The sequence below is a fragment of the Planococcus citri genome, chromosome 1 (genome assembly GCF_950023065.1).
Source record: "Planococcus citri chromosome 1, ihPlaCitr1.1, whole genome shotgun sequence".
Classification (NCBI taxonomy): domain Eukaryota; kingdom Metazoa; phylum Arthropoda; class Insecta; order Hemiptera; family Pseudococcidae; genus Planococcus; species Planococcus citri.
In genome coordinates this window covers 32,370,357-32,390,716 of record NC_088677.1, presented here as the reverse complement: position 1 = coordinate 32,390,716, position 20,360 = coordinate 32,370,357, and the positions used below count along the sequence as shown (strand labels likewise).

General features: G+C 32.8%; 1 protein-coding gene across 4 annotated transcripts in view; it reads left to right on the top strand.

Moving 5' to 3' along the window:
- LOC135831426 (cyclic nucleotide-gated cation channel alpha-3) overlaps positions 1-20,360 on the top strand; it is a 186,643-nt gene that overhangs the window by 143,706 nt on the left and 22,577 nt on the right. For all 4 annotated transcript variants that reach the window (XM_065343904.1, XM_065343901.1, XM_065343902.1 and 1 more), the window contains exons 6-7: positions 10,754-10,894; positions 13,660-13,812. In XM_065343904.1, the coding sequence (XP_065199976.1) occupies positions 10,754-10,894; positions 13,660-13,812 (294 nt within the window). The remainder of the gene's footprint in view (positions 1-10,753; positions 10,895-13,659; positions 13,813-20,360) is intronic.

The following is a 20,360-nucleotide window of genomic DNA, read 5'->3' as shown; positions in this document are numbered from 1 at the left end:
CATAAAAATTAAACATTTTCCTGCGTCGCCTCGTCGTCGAATTTCCTCTAAACAAATCTTTCGTCGATTTCGTCGCATAGAATAACGAAAAGTACTTGCACCTAGGGAGAAGTTCGCGCCTCAATAAATACGAACAGCAGTAACAGTGTTTTTTTTTTTTTTTTTTTTTTTCTTAAGAAAAATCAATCCCAAGTTTTTCCATCTCACACAACGAATAAATACGACCCAACTTCTATGGCTATTTCAATGGGTTCGAATTCGATACCGAAACGAAACCTAACGAAATAACTTCATCGCTACGTCGTATTATAGGTAGGTATAGGTTACCTCTACCTACCAACGTTTGCAATCATGAGAGAAAATTCGTTTGGGGTTGGTTTCCATTAAGAAGTGGAAAATTAATTATGTATTTTACATTGCTAAAACGATACGATCCGCGTGCGTTGTGCGTTGAATTATGAAAAAATAATTCGCGTATTTCCGTTACACCAGTTCAACTGATGTGTGTAAATTCTGTCAGGATTATAATAAACGTGTTGTATAATATTATTCGTTTTTACGCTAGAATAAGATTTATTCAACGTGTCTAGTAATGTACTGGAAAGCTGTCTCGAATGCGTCTGGGAAACAGAAATTTTTACAAGAAATAAGCTACGGAGTAATTTCCTGCTAGCTTTAAGGGTTTTTGCAGACATACTATAATATTCGTTCGTTTTCTATCATTGGTTCATTTAGAGCCGGTAATGTCGCTACGTACGTTATACGTATTCGCATTTTCATTTTTGTTCATTTTTACGTACTGCACACGGTGTTCTGGCTGAGGAATGAAGCCTTCCTCTTCTTTGATAGGCAGTTCATCTTGAATTCTGGATTTGAGACGCCTACCAGGAGGTTAAAAGTGCATTGGGCATAGATTTGAGTAACCTCATTATCAAACCAAGGAATACATGACTTGATTTTGGACTTTTTTCTGGTAGTCAATTCAGAGAAATCTCAAAAACATACTTACGTATTGTCTGGAAATCAGGCCGGGCGGTAGCACGGCGAGGGGGTTGGGAAAAAGAACGTCGCCGCTACCGCAAACGCCTATTTTTCCGAGACCAACAAACGCGAAAATTAGTACCTTCAGATTTCAAAAACAACTGCACCAATTTCAAAGATTGATATGTCATTTTGAAGATCTCAACGAGCTTATCAACATACTAAAATTTGAAAGTTGTAGGTTTAATACCAAAAGTGAACGAGATCTTCAAACATGTCGTTTTTTCACTGTTTTTTTTTTCTTCATTTTCTTCAATAGACTTTTCAGAAAATCTGCTCGGCCAAATTCAACGAAATTTTGCATGATGGTGTATTTATACACAATTCAGGTCGCTACGAAGGGATTTTTCAAAAAACGAATTTTAACCACTTTTTTTCCAAATTTGAAAATTTTAAACGATTATTATTCAGAAACTATTGTTGCAAGTGAGCTAAAACATACAAAAGGCACTTCCCTATTCTTTTAATAATCCATATCCCAAATCTCATTCGAAATAATTCAGTCTAAAAGTCTGCAGCTTTGTTCAAATAACTCAAAGAAACGTCAATTTGTATCAATCTCAATGGCCGTTAGATTTAAAACGTCATCATACCTTACATTCCGCGTTGTTGGCAGTTGTATGGAGTTGAAACGCGCAATGGGCAACACAGCCCAAGTGGCGCATGGCTTAAACTTTGGCTTACTGTTCAGGAGGTCCTCGGTTCGAATCCCGCCTGTACCTTTGGTTAAAAAATTTTTTCAAGTTGATTTTTTTTCAAGTATTCATTTTTTTAATTAAAAAATCGTTATTACTGCGTTTTATATTCTTGAATTTTTCGACCTTGAAAATTGATTCTGCTTTTTTAAAAATCCAAACGAAATACTTTAAAAAATAAAAAAAGTCAAAATTTTACCATGTTAAGCTAAAAAGCTGAAATTTTGTATGTAATTTATTTAAGATAATTCAAATTGATTGGAAATAGTTTCATACCATTTTAAGCAGTTCTACAGCCTCCAGCAGGTTTATGAATGTGGAAATTTCCACAAAATGTTACCAAAGTCAGCATTGTTATGCCAGACAAACGAAACATTGTAGCAAAAATCTGATGACTGTGATCCGAAAGATAATTAATTTCTCTAGGTACAATTTTGTTTATCTAGTTTCAAAGAACTAAAAATTTTTATTCAAATTTGGAAATTTTCATGTTGTGAAATGGTACCATGCTAATGGGCCAAACAGAGTGAATTATTTTCTTCAGTAAATTTTTTCAACTATAGTGGTTCTATTTCTCAATTTCATCTTTCTCATAATTTTTCAAATTTTTCTTCATTTGTTTGGAATTATGTTCGTGTTTTATGATGAGATGAAATTTAATTTGATTTGAGTTCGAGATTTCATCATTTTCAAAGAGTAAGGATTTATTGAATTAATTTTAATTTGAATTTCATTCATGTATGTACATATTTTTGTATCAAACTGCAAAATCCAAATCAGCTTTAACAAGCAGTTTTTTTATATTTAAATATTCATCGGTACTTTCAATAAATAAATCCTTTTGCTCTTTAAAACTGATTGCAATGACGAACTCAAATTCAATTTCGATCGTCCCTGGAGTCATCTTTCTTTGAGCTAAAGGGGTCTCATTTTTTAATAGAAAATTTATTTGAGTAACCTCATCATCAAATCGAGGAAATATATAGTTAATTTGATCTTGAACTTCTTTTGCGAGAGTCATTTCAGAGAAATTTCAAAAACATGAGTATTGTCTGAAATTTGAAAATGATCAATTTCGATCGTCCCTGGAGTCTATCTTCTTTGAGCTAACGGGGTCGCATGTTTTTCTAGAAAATTTTGAATTCAAAGAAAAGCACTCCTGTAAATTTGATATTAGTTCAAATCCAAGGCATGTTTTTTTTCATTTCATTTACCTAAATTTGACACCCCTTTAAAAAAAACAAAAAAAACGTTAATATCCTTTTAACAAAATACAGGAATTTCTGCCGTCCCCCTCCATCTCAGTCCCTAATCTGTTTACGTTATCGAAGATAAATGGTCATTCGTATTAAAATAAAATTACGATGTAATAGTATTTTTCAAAATAAACTGCGCAAAGATAACATCGGCGCAACATATTTTAATATTAACTGTTTGAAATTTCACGGCTCCGTAATGTCGTATTCGAACTGGAAGAGGGGTAAAACGCTTTATAAAAAGTTGAAAAAAGATATAAAATAAATTTTCGTGCATGACAAACAACTTTATTCCGCTAGAATTAATGGATGTAGAGGTCTTTGTGAAAGTGAAATTTCTTAAAACTGTAGTTTTTCATTTCTTAAGTATACCAGTGTTCTTTTATGTTTATATCCACTTATTTGTTCGACTTTTGTTCCATTTTTTTTTCGGCGATAATTTTTGTATTATTTGAAAATATGTTTTGTTTAATTTTACTATATTGAAAAGTTTCAATTTGGATTGTAAAATAGAATGAACGCTCTGACGAAGCACTCAACTGAAAGCTGAGTTGAAAAACGATGGAAAAGTAATACACATGTGGCTTGGTTCGTATTATTTGAATGGAAAGCCTAGGGGAAAAGACTGGATCTGTAGATCAATAAGAAAATTTGGCGTATCTGAGCAGATCTGAGTGGATATGATCAGACCTGTTTTTTCAGATCAGATCAATTCCAGTCATTTTCTGTAAGTTATTCAATTTTATTCGTCGACATATCTGATCAATTTCAACAATTTTTTTCAATAAAAAGAGCAGTTTCAGATTTACTGCAAAATTTTTGGATTTAAAAAAAACTGATTTGGCGTTGATTTACAGAGGAAAATAATTGAACCTGATCAAGTTCAATCAACAAATCTGATCAGTCTAATCAGATTTTATCAGATCTGATCACCTTTCTCTGAGTGGATATTATAATTTCTTCGAAGTATCAGTTCGGATAAGTGGATATCAAATCAGATCTGTCCAAGTTCAGCTAATTTTCAATTTTCTGATCTGATGTGATCTAGTCCGATTTTTCTTATGGATTTTCAGAAGACATGAGATGAAGCTGTTGGCCTCAAGTTTTTTCCGATAGATATCCTGAGGGAAAATGATCGAATCTGATCGAGTCTGGACAGATCTAATCCAATCATAACTCTGATGAAATAATTGGATCCGGGGAATATCTGGACCGATTAGATCAGGTCACATTTTGTCAAATGAAATTGAATTCCTAGAATGTCTGGATCCAATCGAAATCAATCATTTTCTGCTGAGATGATGTCATATTTTTAGTTGAATTCTTTGTTATTTTAGTGTCTGTAGTTTTGTGTTTAGTTGCAAGAAAAATTGTAGGTTTTTTAGTACCGTTGAGTTTTTATTTTCTTGTTCAATTTTTTGTTTGTTTCAGGCTCCCTACATGAAATTTCAGGTGGGGTAAGGGAACAGTTTGAAATTTAGCTATTACTTTCAGACTTTCTTCTTATTATAAGACTAACCTGGCTACCTACTCATACAATTCTGCTTTCTGCAAACTTCAGCTCATTAACAGCTAGTGCTTTGAAATTTACAGAATAAAGTACCTATCTACCCAATAAACATAGATTCAGTTTTTGATGCACTATTCATTTTCAGCTTTTAAATTGGGTAGGGAGTGTTGAATTTTATGGAAAATAATATGTAGTTCTGGTCTTTTCAATGTGCAAGTTGGACAAAACTCTTATTTTTTTCATTTTTTTGTGCACCAGTTTTTATTTTTTGATTAAAAATTAATTCTAACTTTATTTCACTATTATTATTTTTTGAATGACCTTTATTTTCAAAGTAGGTAGGTACCTATAGTTAAACACGCTGATGGGAATTTATTTTTAATTCAAAGTACATGATTGAAATTGGACATTTTGCCAAAAACGAGAGATTATTCAATAAACTAGATTCAAACAAACCTCCCCAAAAAAGAACTAAAAATCGCAGACAAATTACGTACAAGCTTATAAAAAAAATGAAAAATCTAGCAATCAATATAACAAATTCGAATGGTAAAAAAATTTCATATAATAAATTCTACCAAACTAAGTAGATAAGTAAGACATTGTCCTGTTTACCCACGCGAGTTACGAGTACCACGAGACTGGAATTAAGGAATGATGACAAAAAAGAGATTTGGTGAAGATTAACGTACTATTTTTTCTTCTTTTTTTATTTGCGAGTAGGAGGTATAAAAGCCTGTACTTATGGTGGAAAAATCTTTCGAAGTGAAATCTCAATATTTCCTCTACCTATTATAAAAATGCGTAGGATGGTAGGTGCCCACCTGAGTAAATATTTATTAATGCTTATTGTAAAAATATTATTTTTCTATTTCCATAGTTTGTCGATATAGCTAGGTACCTGTGATTTTTCAATTTTATCCAACTTTGTTGAACTGCGAAGCAGCTGTGGAGGAAACCACTTGACAGTTATACATTTTGGGAATAAATTTTACATTTTTGGCTGATATTTTATTCGGTATAATAGGATCATTGTAGAGAAATAACGAGTCATTTTTAACTGTCAATTGTAAATCCGCCTTGTTTTTGGCGTAAAACAAGTGCATCGGTGTGTAGTGGAATTGGTTGTGTTCTTTTTGTTTTCGTTTTTGTTTATAGCTCGTTGAAATACGACGAGCGGTATACTTTTATATATATTTTTCGAAGAAGAAGAAGAAAAAAAGGAAATAAAAGAAAAGAAAAAAAAATTAATCGAGGGTAATTTTTTGATAAAGTGTGGTCGAAGTAATGAAGCGAAAGCACGTACTTGGGGTCTTATAACGTTTCCATTATGGTTGTGAAATGAAACGACCCGTCAAAGGCGGATAACTGATTAATGTGGAGTGATTTGGCGCGAAGGTTTCTTCGGGAAACGTAGAAAAAAAACAAAAAGAAATATCGCGAGGATAGAAAAAGATCAAAAAACTTACAAAGCGGTTCTAATTTCTAGTAAGCAGAAAACTTGATTTGCTGTTTCGCAATTCACGTTACATGGCCGATGGAATTTTCTCAACTTTTTAAGATTACAGTATATACTATAAGGTTGAAGGCTCGATAAAATGCCAAAGAGGAAATAACCTTTTTGAGGCTACTTTCTCACATCGACGATTCGATGTGATGAAATTTTATCTTAAATTGAAAACGAACGAGTAAATATCCGATTCGTGGTGTACGTGGTTATTGTGAATTTGGTCCGTATAATTCAAGGTGTAATCTACTTCCTGTTTCAACTTTTAATTAAAGTCACTTTAACCAGCGTACGTGAATCGTATTACCTTATAACGTCGCGTACCTACTCTTTGGACCATTGAAGGGATTAAACCTTTGATCATTGGATGAAATTGAAAGTTAATTGGTGAATTTAATAATAATTTGTGATTTCTACAAGTTTCATTCCGAGTAGGTACTTGAATTATTAGATTGAGCAAATACAAAAATTTATTGCAATTTCTAGTGTTACTATTACGTTAGATATCAATAATCTTGGCCGGGAGTAAACAGCACTCGTAAAAAGTTCACCTCAGATTCGAAATAAAATGCATTTCCGCTTCGTAAGTTTTATTGCATTGTATTTTAATCTTCGTAAATCACCTGAAAATAATATACTCGTACAAAGGTTTAGTTTCCTTGTTCATTTTTTTTCAGTTTATTATTTTTTTCAAATTGGGTATCAATTCTACTTTATTGCTGGTGATTTGAGGTGGAAAAACGAAACTTGTTTCGTAGGTACTTACGATGACTTCCTGGAACACTGATTTTATCATGGTTATTATGGAATTCGAAACGTTTAAGGTTTAGTAAGTAGGTATATTTAACAAACAAATAACTCATACCTACCTAGATATCTGAGTGTGCGAAACGAAGTTTTTAACAAACAGCACGATAAAATAGCCCAATAATAGATATTTAATTAGGCTGTTGTCGAATTAATTAAGCGCTAGCGGATATACCTATCCTATATATACCTACCTACCCACATACAGTATATAATGTTTTAATTTTCATTCGAGCCAACATTAAAAATGGGGAAAATATTATAAGGCTGAAGTAAAAACGGATTAAAACTATGAACAACTTTTATCGTAAAACATCGAGTGTTAAGATGTTAACAAGTTTTCTCAAGTTTTTGTTAAGTTTCCTTGCCCTTTTATGTATAATAATGTTATCTTGATTAATGACGCTAAGACTATTCAACAACCATACTTCTGATTTTGTTTACTTGCGGCTTAAAATTTATTATTATGGTTGATCATTCATCCAATGAAATTGGCAAAAGAAAAGCAAAAAAAAACTTCAACGTAAAAGGAGAGTAAATCTTTCGATGAGATTTCCTTCATTGCTCTTATAGCTACTACCCGGCTCATTAAAACAAGATTTATATTTTATAAATCGGCCTGCATCTGCTATCGCAAAAAGAAATGCCCACTTAGCTGAAATTGGAACGGGTTTTAATTGTGTAAAAATTAATCGTAGTTTATATAGCTGAACCTACGTGCTATAAAATGGCTTGATAGGGGTAGAAGAGAATATGTACTTTTTCTAAGATTTTAGATGTTTTTCAACTTTTTGCTGCATGGTTCATATCCAAAAGAAAACTAATTTCGAAAACGGAGTTGGTAGTGTTATAAAAAATTCTCACTCTTTGAATCATTAAACAATATATATTTTTAAATACTTATCGACCCAATATGGGAAAAAATCCAAAAATTATTTTTAGAGAATTTTTATCGATTCAAATTCGGTTTATTTTCTGTGAAAATAAAATGAAAATTTTTAATCAAAGTGAGATTGGAAGCTAAGATTTACCTAGTTTATATCTTATTTTCAACTTTCCTGCGTCAATATTGGTGGTGGTGAGTCATTTTAGTTACTTAGAACCTTCAGCAAATTTTCGAATTTTTCAGTTTTTAAAAAATTGCCACGAACGCGGGATCAAAATGAAATTCAGCACCCATGAACTCAGATTTACCAAGATTATGACCATTTTGATCGATTTTGGAGCAAATTTTTAAAATTTATTTCTACAGATTCGGATTCAAATTTTTCTTTGGTGATTATTTTTGAAAAATTCATCTTTTCACCACTCATAAATTCAGACACACCGTCATCACTATTCTCTTTTAGATCAATTCAAGCACAAATTTTCACGATTCGGTCGTTTCAGCAGGCTCATATTTAATATTTCCTTCTGCAATTACCTATAGAAAAAAAATGAAAGATTTTCCCCGAAAAAAGCTAAACTTTGGTTCGTGTTTAACTTTTGATCTCTAAAACCATTTGACGGTGCTTTCAAGTTGTTCTAGAGCCTCTGGCGGAGTTATAAATTTTCCAATTATTCTTAAACAAAAAAAGTGTTGAAATCATAAAGAACTGGCAAGGAAAATTTATGGAAATTTGTTCGCAAATCTATCACAGGGTCGCAAAGACAAGAGTTTATTGATGTCAAATTTTACCTTTTTCATGATGATTTTTTAACACCAGGAAATTCAAAATCTGCTGGAGACTTCAGAAACCCTCAAAACTTCCACCAACTGATTTGAGAGACTGAAAACAGGGAGGATTAGGGGGAGGAGAGTCGGAGAATTTTGACCAAATACAGCCGAGACCTTCAATTTAGAGTTGAAAGTTATTCAGAAAAATATGAGATCTCAAAGAGGACGAATTTTCGAGAAAAAAAATCGTGGTTTTTTCGCTCCTGTCGCTAACCCAACCTCTTTATAGAGAGAAATGGCCCAGTCGCAAATGAAAATATTTGAGATTCTGTGTCGATCTATGCTGTTGTCGCCAAGATCCAAGATTACTTTTAGGGTTCTACTGAGCGGTTAATAATTTTGCAAATCGCTTATTTACGTATAAATAATTCGTGTTTTGAAAAATTTTTCTTCGCAAATATTTCGCATGAATTGTGCCAAAATTTTGAAAGAAATGATTCCTGATACTGTGAAAATATTTTGGAACGCAATGGTGCCAATTTTTTGGTCACGATTACCAATTTTAAAAAATCTTGAAAAATGGCCAAAATAGGCACTTATGACATTTTTTCAATTTTTTTAAGAACCTCAATTTGATCAAGTTTTTTATGTCAAATGAGCCCAATTTGAATTTTTAAAATCTCATTTAAAAAAAACCTAAAAACGAGCTTCAATTTCTGAAAGTTGGTTTAGTGATGTAGTTTTGGATGCTCTTTCAATTTTTTTTCTTCGTCTGGTTTTTAAAAAAATCTGCAGATTGGACACTTACATTTCCAAATTTTAAAAAAATCAATATAATTTCAAATACTTTATTATTAATACAACAATCGCTGAGCAAAGGATATTTTACGAATAGAATATTTTAAAAAAAACCTAGGTACTTACCTATGAAGAAGCATTTTTTTTCTGCTAACTTATTCCAAAAAAAAGAACACGAATAGAAAAACAAATTGTGAGTTGAAAATATCTGTGTAGCAGCAGGATTTTAAATTTTTACAAAATTTCGAAACTACACTCAGGTGGGCTATAGAACCATCTCAACAATAATCAATGTAAAATGTTCTAACCAAATAAGTAATTGTAAAGATTTCAGTATCCAGCTATTTGAAATTCTTTCTATTGCTGCATTCGTTTGTATGAACTGCCTGCGCATTGCGCTTGTTTTGCCATTGCCAGCACCTACATAAATCGTCCGTAAAAGTAGCTAAGCTTTGGTAAGAACCGCAAGTTTAAATTTACACGAGGACTTCCATAAATGATTAATTAACTAAACCAGAATTTTGACGCAGTCTGTATATACTCACTGTGAAATTTCTAACGGAAATGTAGCAGGTAGTACTTAGGAGTTTGACTTTCCCTATACGTATATGAGAAGAGAAGTGTTTGTTTTAGAGGTAAAAAGTTGTACCATTATAATTATGAACTAACTCGTATATGTATGTGCAGCATAAGCATAAATAATTTAGGTATAATCATCGTTTCATTTCTGTGTATGTGATATTTGTGGGTACTTAAGCAAACCTTTCATCTCATGTAAGTAGGTAGGTAGTATGGGGAGAAGGGATGTGATGGTACGAGTAATTATGATGGGTAGGTTAATAATTACCATATCTACCTTCGGGGTGGCCAAGAATATTTTCTAAGAGGTATATGTGAAAAGAGGTCAAAATGAAAGCATTTTCCACTAAAGAGGACTGGAGACATTCTTGAAGATTCAGTACATCTATTTCCTTGCTTACTTATTTACCTTCTGATTTTCTCAATACCCACTTAAATGAATGAAACCGAGAGTGTGCCCCAATTTCCAAATTTCAATAGTTCTCCCTCACCTTTGAGGCTACATTTCTGTATCAGAATGATTCGATAAGTCTTTTACAAAGAAAACTAGATGCATATTTTTCTCTACAAAATCCTATATTATTAGTAAGGTATTAAGCTTGGTAAAATTATAATAATTTTTATTGAAAGGCGAAATCACGAATTTTCCACTGAATGGCGCATACTCTTGTTAAATATCATACTTCCTTAGAATGTACGTGCTTTCACTATATTAGTACCTACGAGTCAGAGAATAAGTAAATATTTCATCTTGGTATATATATACGTTCGAGGAATTCGTTCTCGTCGTAATAGAATTTACTGGTGTTCATTTTATAAGTTGGTTTCATTGTATTTCTTTCTCATCGTGTAACGATAGCATCGAGTTATTTTTTAATAAAGTCGTATCTACTTTTGTTGCAGCTAAACTCGATGGAGTAAAAACGTACATGCGGATGCGCCGGGTACCAGCTCATTTACAAACCAAAGTGATAAGATGGTTTGATTATCTTTGGCTCACGCAGAAGTGTTCCGATGAAGAAAAAGCAATTAGTTGTTTACCAGGTAAAATTTCATTTATTTGAATTCGTTATTCTAGTTTTATTATCGAGAATAAGTGAGTATGAAAAACTAATAACACTATAAACGAAGCAGATGCGTAGGTACCTACGTGTAGTGAGGAAATTAACTCGGAATTATTTGCCAATGAGCTTAAAATTTCATTTTAAAATTTTGTGGAAATGTGATTAGGTATTTAAAAGTTTTTCTTTTTAAAGAAATTCTGTTCGTTGGTAAAGTTTATAATGCAGATATTTCATCTGTTTTCAATGTGGCCAGTTGAATTAATTATAATTAAAAGTTCCTCTGTTGTGGAAAAAAAGAAGAAGATAAAAACAGATTATATTTCAACATGACTGTGCTACTGTATGAAGAAAAACAATATTAACTGGCTTAATTATATGCTGTAAAAAATCTAATAAATGTAAAAAGAAACGTGATACTATAAAAACGCACTCTTAAAGCTAATAATGAACTGCTTCAACTCACTAACTTTGTTAAACTGCGCGATTTTCATTTATTATTTAAGATAATTTTATGCTTTCTTAGGGATATAAATCTAGAAAAAAGGCAACTCTGATTTTTGTGATTATTTTAAGTACATTACATACAGAAAATCCAATTCTAACGCTTCCATTACTGCATTAGACGTCTTTTATTGTGTTTTCTTCCATGGATCCCTGTCCTTCTCCATGTTTTAAAAAATGTCTACAAATCAAATGAGTGTAGTATATGAAAGAAGTCAAAAAATGTGAAGAAGTAGCTACACACCGACTAAAATTATAGATACTAACGTCCATTTTTGGCCCTTCTAGAGTGATTTAAAATCTGGAGAAAATAATTGAAAAATCGCTGGAGACTGGGGAATGGTCCGAAACTAGTAATTATTGATGTGTGGGGCCTAAATTGAAGAAATTCTTCGCATTCGTTCACTTTGCTCAAAAAATTTACGTTTCAATTTTGTGACTTTCAAAAAATTCGCCAAAGATCCAAAAATGAACTTTAGTTTATGAAATTTTTAGTTACGAGGGTTGTAGAACATGTTTTTTCCAACCTAGCTTCGTTTCGTTGAAATCGGAGAGTTTTGAGTTCAAAATGGTTCCTTGCCAGCAAAATTAGCTTCAACAATACTCCAGAAATTATTTGACAATTTGTAATTCTCAATTAATAGGTCATTCTTAAAGAGCTTTAGGTCATTCCACGGCGAAGGGACGACCAATGGCGCAAATCGCAGCCCTCTAGCCCTTTTTTAAAGGCTGCTAGGGGGTGTCAAAGTTTTCAGAGAACTTGAAATATCATCCATTTCAGCAGTGGATTACTCGATAACCGCGATACCGACCAAAATGGAACCTTTTCCAATAGTTAGGTTAGGGGTTTTGAAAGGTTTTTTGGTGATATCATGAAAATCAGTGTTGCCACTTTTTTCCGTACAAAAAATTAGCTCGAAAAGTTTCAAAAAGTAGTTTTCATATCGTTTCGATTCTCAAAAAATCTGAAAAAAATATATTATGGGCAACTTTTCATACTGAACAACATATTAAAAAATTGGGATGGCGTTATTTTGTAAAGTCGATTTTTAAAAAATGAAAATTTACGAAAAAATGCGATTTTATGATTTAAAACACGAAAAAAAATTTATTAGCGAAGTCGAAATCGAAATCCGAGTGAATTGAAAATATAAACGAATTATTTATTGGTTATGAGTGTGATTTTTAACAACTTTTTCATGAAATACGTCAGAAAGAGGTCAAAATAAGACAACTGAATAAATTGTAACTTTTTTTGATGTTTGGAATTGGAAATTGAATTTTTCCGAATTTTGATTTTTTTTGTGACGAGTTTATTTCATCGAGTGATCGGATTTTTTCAACTTTTTCAAAGGAGACGTAAAAATTGGGGTCAAATAGGTCAACTTCACCAATAAAAATTTTTGTTCCTGTTTTAAATCAAAAAATCGCATTTTTTCGCAAATTTTCATTTTTTTAAAATCGACTTTACGAAATAAAACACCATCCCAATTTTTGAATATGTGGTTCAGCATAAAAAGTTGTTCATAATATATTTTTTTCAGAATTTTTGAGAGTTGGAACGATATGAAAACTACGTTTTGAAACTTTTCGAGCTAATTTTTCGTACGAAAAAAAGTGGCAACACTGATTTTTATGATATCGCCAAAAAGTTTTTCAAAACTCCTAACTATTGGAAAAAGTTCCATTTTGGTAGGTATCGCGGTTATCGAGTAAATCCACTGCTGAAATGGATGAAATTTCAAGTTCACTGAAAACTTTGACACCCCCTAGCAGACTTTAAAAAAGGGCTAGAGGGCTGCGTTTTGCGCCATTGGTCATCCCTTTGGAAGGTCTTTCCACAGGAAAAATTTCAAAATAAAATCACCGACTCCCCCTCCCCTTGCCACTTCTTGGTCGAATTGACGTGGAATGACCCTTCTATACTGTCATTTTGAGCTCTCGGCTCTCGAGACCCATCTTTACCCCTTGCTCAAACACGCACAAATTAAAACTCCCATTCCATAGTAGGTAAGTAAGTAATGCGCGTTAGTATAATTTATTTTTCTTCCTCATTTTAACTTAATTTTTTTACGTAAAATACCCACTAAATGCGCACTCGGCTTCGTTTTTACGCTATTCATTAGGATTAATTTTTAAAAATTTTAATAAATAATGAGTACCTATTACTTACTCAACCTGTATCATATGATATAGCATTTACTTACCTATACACGTACTTTTTTCTCTGTTTTTTTTTCGCAGATAAACTAAAAGCTGAAATAGCCATAAACGTACACCTGGATACTTTGAAACGAGTAGAAATATTCCAAAACACAGAGGCCGGATTTCTTTGTGAATTAGTGCTCAAATTACGACCAGTTCTTTTTTCACCCGGTGATTATATCTGCAGGAAAGGTTCGTTAATATTTAATTACGCGAATTCGTTTCTAGTATTATCCGCGGTGCTATATACAGCGCCGTGTAATTATTATTCGGTTATAAAATTTTTGCGGCGGCAATTTTAAAAACGCCGCGGAGATACCTACTACCTACCTATATAACGTAGAAATGAAATTTATTACGAATTGAAAGCGCAGTCTGGATGGAATTCGATAAGAATTTCAAAATTATATTTGCTTTGCGGAAAATTTAAAAATTTCTCACGTTTCGTGCTAAATAAAAAAAAAAAAAAAAAAAACTGTTGCTGACAATTTACAAATATATTTTAAAAATTGATTTGCGTGAAAATCGTGCACGCCAACGTCGTAGATAGTTTGAGGTTTCTTAACGCGTATTTTTTTTCTTATTTTTTTTCTTCAAATCCGCGCGCGATTTCATTTGTATTTCTATTCCCTTGAGATTTCGTCGGTATACGCGCGTTTATTATATTGTTGTAAAGTTGCCATTGCGGATCACTGTTCGAACGTGGTTTAATTTTATTTGAAAATCAGTACAATGTCGAAGTAATTTTAACTTGGCAAAAATTATTTTCCCTCGATTCATCTGATAAATTGAACACGCTTATTTTACTCGCGCTGAAAAGGAAACAACGAATTGCGGTATTAGTTTGGTTTACACTACGACGACTTGTCTCGTGTATTATGGTTTACATTGTAAAGATCGAAGACGAAGAATACGATGATGACAACGTTTCCCTTTGAATCATTTATTTTGAATTTATATGCGTTTGATATCGTGATACCATACCGTACGTATAAAGTAATAGTGTTTAATATAGACGGAATTTCACAGAATTCTATTTATAAAGGAATTGCGTCGCGTCTTATAAGATAGAACAATAAATTCAGTCACAATGTACGATATACCTACCTATCGTAGTATGCATTGAAAGAAAAATGATTTTCGTAGTCGTGATGAGTAATTATTATACAATGGAGGAAAAAACGTCGTTTGAGAATTCTGTACAGCGTCAAAGTTAGCTAATCAAGTTTTATATTGATTGCAATTTCGATATTACATTGTTTTAGTTAGTTGAGATCACATGTTACGACATTTGCTTCCTTTTCGTTACGTTCATGATTTAGGTAGGTCTAGGTATGTACTATATAACGTACTACATTTTGCACACAAAAGCAAAAGCTCACATGACAAATGAAATGTGGTACCTCGTATCCTACATGTTGACCAAATTTTATTCCCTGTCTTATTTTTATACAGGGTGTGTTGAGTGTAGTGGAAGTTGAAAAAATTGATGTAGGTACAAAATGAATATGAGTTTCGCGGGGAAATGATTCGATCTAATAAAGTTGGATTGAATCTAGTGAGTTCCAATCAGGTCTACCCTACTGAATCTGCTTAGACCTGAACAGATCTGATCAATCAGATGTGATCTGACCTGTTCAATTCTGGTTAGATCCAATCAGGCCTTCACTATTAGGTCTGATCCAGCCTGAAGAGCTTCGATCCAATCAAAACTTTGACCAGATCAAATTGTTTTCCCTTGGGAAGTATAGAAAAAGCAACGAATGTTCAGAATAAATTTTGTATGAATGAAGTTTCCTTCTGAGATCATTCAAAATAAATATTCAAAAAGTTAAGTCATTTTAGTAAAACAGTACGTTTTAAAATGGCACAGAATTTGATCAACTCCATGAGAGCTGACAGAATTTGAACGTTTTGAACTTTGTGATTCACAAGTTCATCTACAACGATTCTGAAAAAATTAAAATTCAGACACCAAATGGAGGTTTGAAACTCTTCGTCAATAAAATTATGGAGATGGGTTTGAAGGGTGCTCATGAGACGAGAAAATATTTGAGATGTACAATCCTGTTTAAAATGATAGTTGGATTTCTGGAAAGTGCACGTTTCAAAAGTGTCGAAATTAAAATTCCTAGTACTCAAATTGACTTTCTGATTTTCAGAAAATTTTCCAAACTTTAAAAACAATTTTATCAGTTTTTGATCATTTTCGATTATTTTAATGATACTCTAGTGTTCTTATATTATTTTGATAGGTTTCTAATAACGTTTCATGAAATTTTCATCAGATTTTTCCAAACACTGAAAGAGGAGGAGTCCCGATAAGGCCACTTTTTGGCCCCAGGCCAGATATCGACTCGACCACTCTTAAAATGTTGTAATAAATGTCCCAAATACGAATCCGTGGTTAGTTAACCCAAAATGACCATTTTTTGGGCTCCAGGGGTTCCCAAAGTTGTGAATAAAAAAATAATTTTCGGAACTACTGAGTATTATTTTTAAAAAACTTTTTTAGGGTAAAATATCTGTTTGAACTCGATAAACGTTATGCGAGGTGATTTTCCTATTTTCGACCCTCGGGGGCAGAAATTGGGGGGTTTTGATTTTTGGAAAATTTTGGAACCACCATTTTGAACCTACAAAAAAAGCTTAATTTTGAAAGTTACAGGAAAAATCAAATGAAAAATCATCGAGCACTTGCCAGTGTGGTTCAAATGTAAATTCTTCAATTTATTTGAAAAAATGTGCTGAAACACCTTTTTTAGGGGTGCCTAAAGTGGGGAGCTCTAAAAAAAGGGTTCAAAATTACAAAAATATGCAGGAAGCTTAATTAAACTTTTTCATCAAGATAATTGAATACATACCTCAAAAAGTTACGTTTGGCGCAAATCGTAGGTTTATAGTTTTCCAGGGGTTCATAAAATTTCGAAATTGCGAAAAAATGGAAAATTGGATTTTTGAGTACCAGCGGAAAATTTTATTGAGCTCAAAATTTGGTAGGATGAAGGTAGGTCTTTCTGATACTAATAAACTGTAAAAATCTTTTCAGGTGGGCTCAAAAGGGTAGGTTCAAAATGGTGGTTCCAAAATTTTCCAAAAATCAAAACCCCCCAATTTCTGCCCCGGAGCGGAGGATCGAAAATAAAAAAATCACCTCGCATAACGTTTATCGAGTTCAAACAGATATTTTACCCTAAAAAAGTTTTTAAAAATAATACTCAGTGGTTCCAAAAATTATTTTTTTATTCACAACTTTGAGAACCCCTGGAGCCAAAAAAAGTCATTTTGGGTCGAGTCGATAACTGGTCTGGGGCCAAAAAGTGGCCTTATCGGGACTCCTCCTTTCATCAGTCATTGGTGATTTGAAATGATTTTTAGCGAGATACTGATGTTTAGCTCACTTTTTCCGGTTAGGTACTTGTAGCTTCTAATGAGATTTTAATTCTCTCCACGGTCCAAAAATGGTACATTTTGATGAGTCACAAGGGCGTATTTGGTGAATTTATCAATACCTTTCTTATGCCCCACCTCCCAAAAACATGAAATTTGCAAAATTCGCTTCCCCTTTGACACGGTCCAGCAGGGCTTTGGCAGCACTTGAGGGCCAGCAGACCTATATATATTCTGATTCAGCGCGAAAAATTCTATAATTAAACACCAATTTGAGCCATCACTTTTCTCGGCTGAAAGTTCAGAAAAATTGTGAACTTTCGAGCTTTCAATGAGCTTTAAAGCAGTAGCCACGGATCGGAATACCGAGTACCGAGTGTTTTCAAAATAGGGGTATATACCATACCTACATACTAACTTTTGAGACCAGCCCCAGCTTTCAGTCATTTCGGTGCAATCGCAGTAGGTATAGCTCATGGACTATAATTCTCTGATTTCTTAATTCACAATCAAAAGGCTGAATATTAGAACTTGTACCAATAGAAAATAAAAGTTGATATTTCAAACTCATTGTCCTTAAAATTCTTTACAAATGACGCGTCATTCGTTATTTTTAATTTTTTGGCATACTTTCAAATTTTTTTTTAGAATTTTAACCAAATTTTAAGGTCTTTTGTGCCCCTGAGGGGTGTTGAAATCTCATTCTGAAAATTAGTTTGTAACTTAGAATACAAAACCGTATCGTTGGGGTATTTTTCTATTTTTTTTAGAGTGCTTTTAACTTCTGTAATCTGCATTCAATGTAAGCATTTCAAATTATAATTACTTCTAATTTTAAATTTTCTGATAATTTTTTTAAAACTCTGCAAACGGATTTTCTTTAAGTTCATTAATTATTTTTAAGATTGTAAATTTTCAAATTTTGGCAGTCTTGGCAGAAATCACAAATTCTTTGGCGTGGCTTTGAATTTCCTGGAGGTTTAGGATGGAAATACATATGTAGTAGGTACATAGATGGTTACTCTACTGGATCATCCAAGGAAACTCGTAAAAAAAATTGTACATAAATACTTATGTATTATTTTAGAGGACTATGCACCTTTTTCGTTCGCGCTGGTGAGTGCTTTTCTCGTTCGTATTTACGGCAAACTGGTTAGGCAATTTTATTTACATGTACGAATTCTGGTTCATGTTCGGAAAACAAAGGAGTAACTTTTCGTCGGATCATCTCAAGTTTTGTTTTGTTTTTTTTTTCGAAGTGAAGAGGTGAACAAAAATTTTATTTAAACCTCAAACACAAATTGATAAATCCTCCTTCCATTTTTGATCCACTGTCACCCGATCTTCGGCTAACCAAAAAATCTCACATTAGGTACTATTATAGCTTACAGAAATACCCATTTTAATAGATATTTATTTAATAATAAAAAATTGATATATTTTCAAAATTTTCTTGACAGTAAAAAAGTTCATTTAAGGTGTTAAAACTTTCTGAGAGTTGCTATTTTCAATAATTGTATCTTTATGAAAATCGATGTCGTACGTTTGAATTTCCGTCGTAGGTGCACATACTTTATCAATAGGTAAGCATTTCAAATTAAAATAGGTAGGTATTCCTTTTCTACAACTTTCATTACGTGTTCTTTTTTAAAAAATCTGACGTATATTTTATTTCATATCGAATAAGGATTCAAGTGGTTCTCCTGCGAATAAAATGAATAGGTCGCTCGAAATTCTTACATTTATCCTCGATGTAAAATGAATCACGATATTTTATTAAATGACGCTTTTATTACAAATCTTCGACCTCGAAGCCCTTCAACTTTATTTCTGCAAATATGGTTGGAACATTAGATACTTCACAATAAAGACATTCAACTACACTCAACATATACGCTACATAGGAAATCTCAACTTTTAATAATTAACGAGATAAATACGAAAATTGAATCAACGAAAATAATACCTACCGTGAAATGATAAGCGAAAAAAAAAAGTTGAAAACAAGTACCTAAGTAAATGAAAGATAACACTCGTATTAAACGAGCGAAACTAAAATACTCGTAATTACAAGTAGTACCTACCTGCAACCTAACCTAGAAAGGAGAAAAAAAACAGCGAGATAATTGAAAACCGAGACATTTTCTCTTGAAAGAGGGTAAATACTTACATACTACAAACAAGCGCAGCGACGCTCGTTGGCGAATAGCTGATGGTAATAAAAGCTAAAATGACGATTTTCACCTCAAAAAATAGCTAGCGGCTGCATTTCGTAATTAATAACTAAGCTCATAATGGTGTGCCCAGGTGACGTTCTTGTAGAATTTAATAAACAAAAACGTCGCCTGTGTACCTACACACGCTTTTCGCTCGCAACGTTTAATACAGATGCGGTTGGTCATATGCCGGTCGATGAGAATGATGAAGTATATGAGAAAGAGTGAGAAATCCGGCTTTCGTTTTACACTAATTAATTAAAGCGATTTAAATTATTAATCGTTAATTTAAAAATATAAAAAGAACAGCGACTCGGTCGACTCGGGCGGGCGACTACATAAAGCTAATATTGATTCTACGTTAATTGATACTATTCTTGTTTATTTTAGCTTTAAGCGATAACTGGTGTTTTCGCGACGAGTAATGAAATTCAATGTTGTATAAAAATTAGTATCTAAACAACGAAAAACGCGAGTCGTGAAATTCATTTACACCTTCGGATTTATCTACATATTCGAGTGACCGCAAGTTGGCTTAGGTACATAGGTACGTTGAACGCGAACGTGGAACGTGTTCTTCAAATTACCCATCTCTACCCGATCTGCGTGCTGTATAAATTACTAGACGTAATGTGATATAAATGACGTTCGCAAAATCTCCCCATTAGAGCATATTAATTCTCTGACATGATCCCATACGTGTGCACTGTGCAGCTTGTGCCTCAGCACGCTAAAAAGGTCGCTCGTTATGCAACTACAATTAAATTATGACCTATTCTTTGTTGAGCTTTATTCAACTTCCGCCATTCTGCAAATTTTATAAATCTACGGTTATCGTGAAATTTTATGCATAACATTTCACGCTTTATTTTGCTTCGAAAAATATGCGTTAGGTAGTTTTAATGCGTGAAACTTCATGTTTACCAGTTGGACCGGTTCGGTAATTTCATTTTTCTTCTCAAACGAAATTGGCTGAATTTTGTTTTTTTCCCCTAATCTTTCAAAAAAGAAAATAGGTAGCCTGATTCGATTTCTTAAGTTAATACTACTGAAACATTAAAATCCTACATCAAACACTTAAATCAAAAATTGAATTCTAAACAGGCCCCAAAATCACATTCCATGAAACTGGCA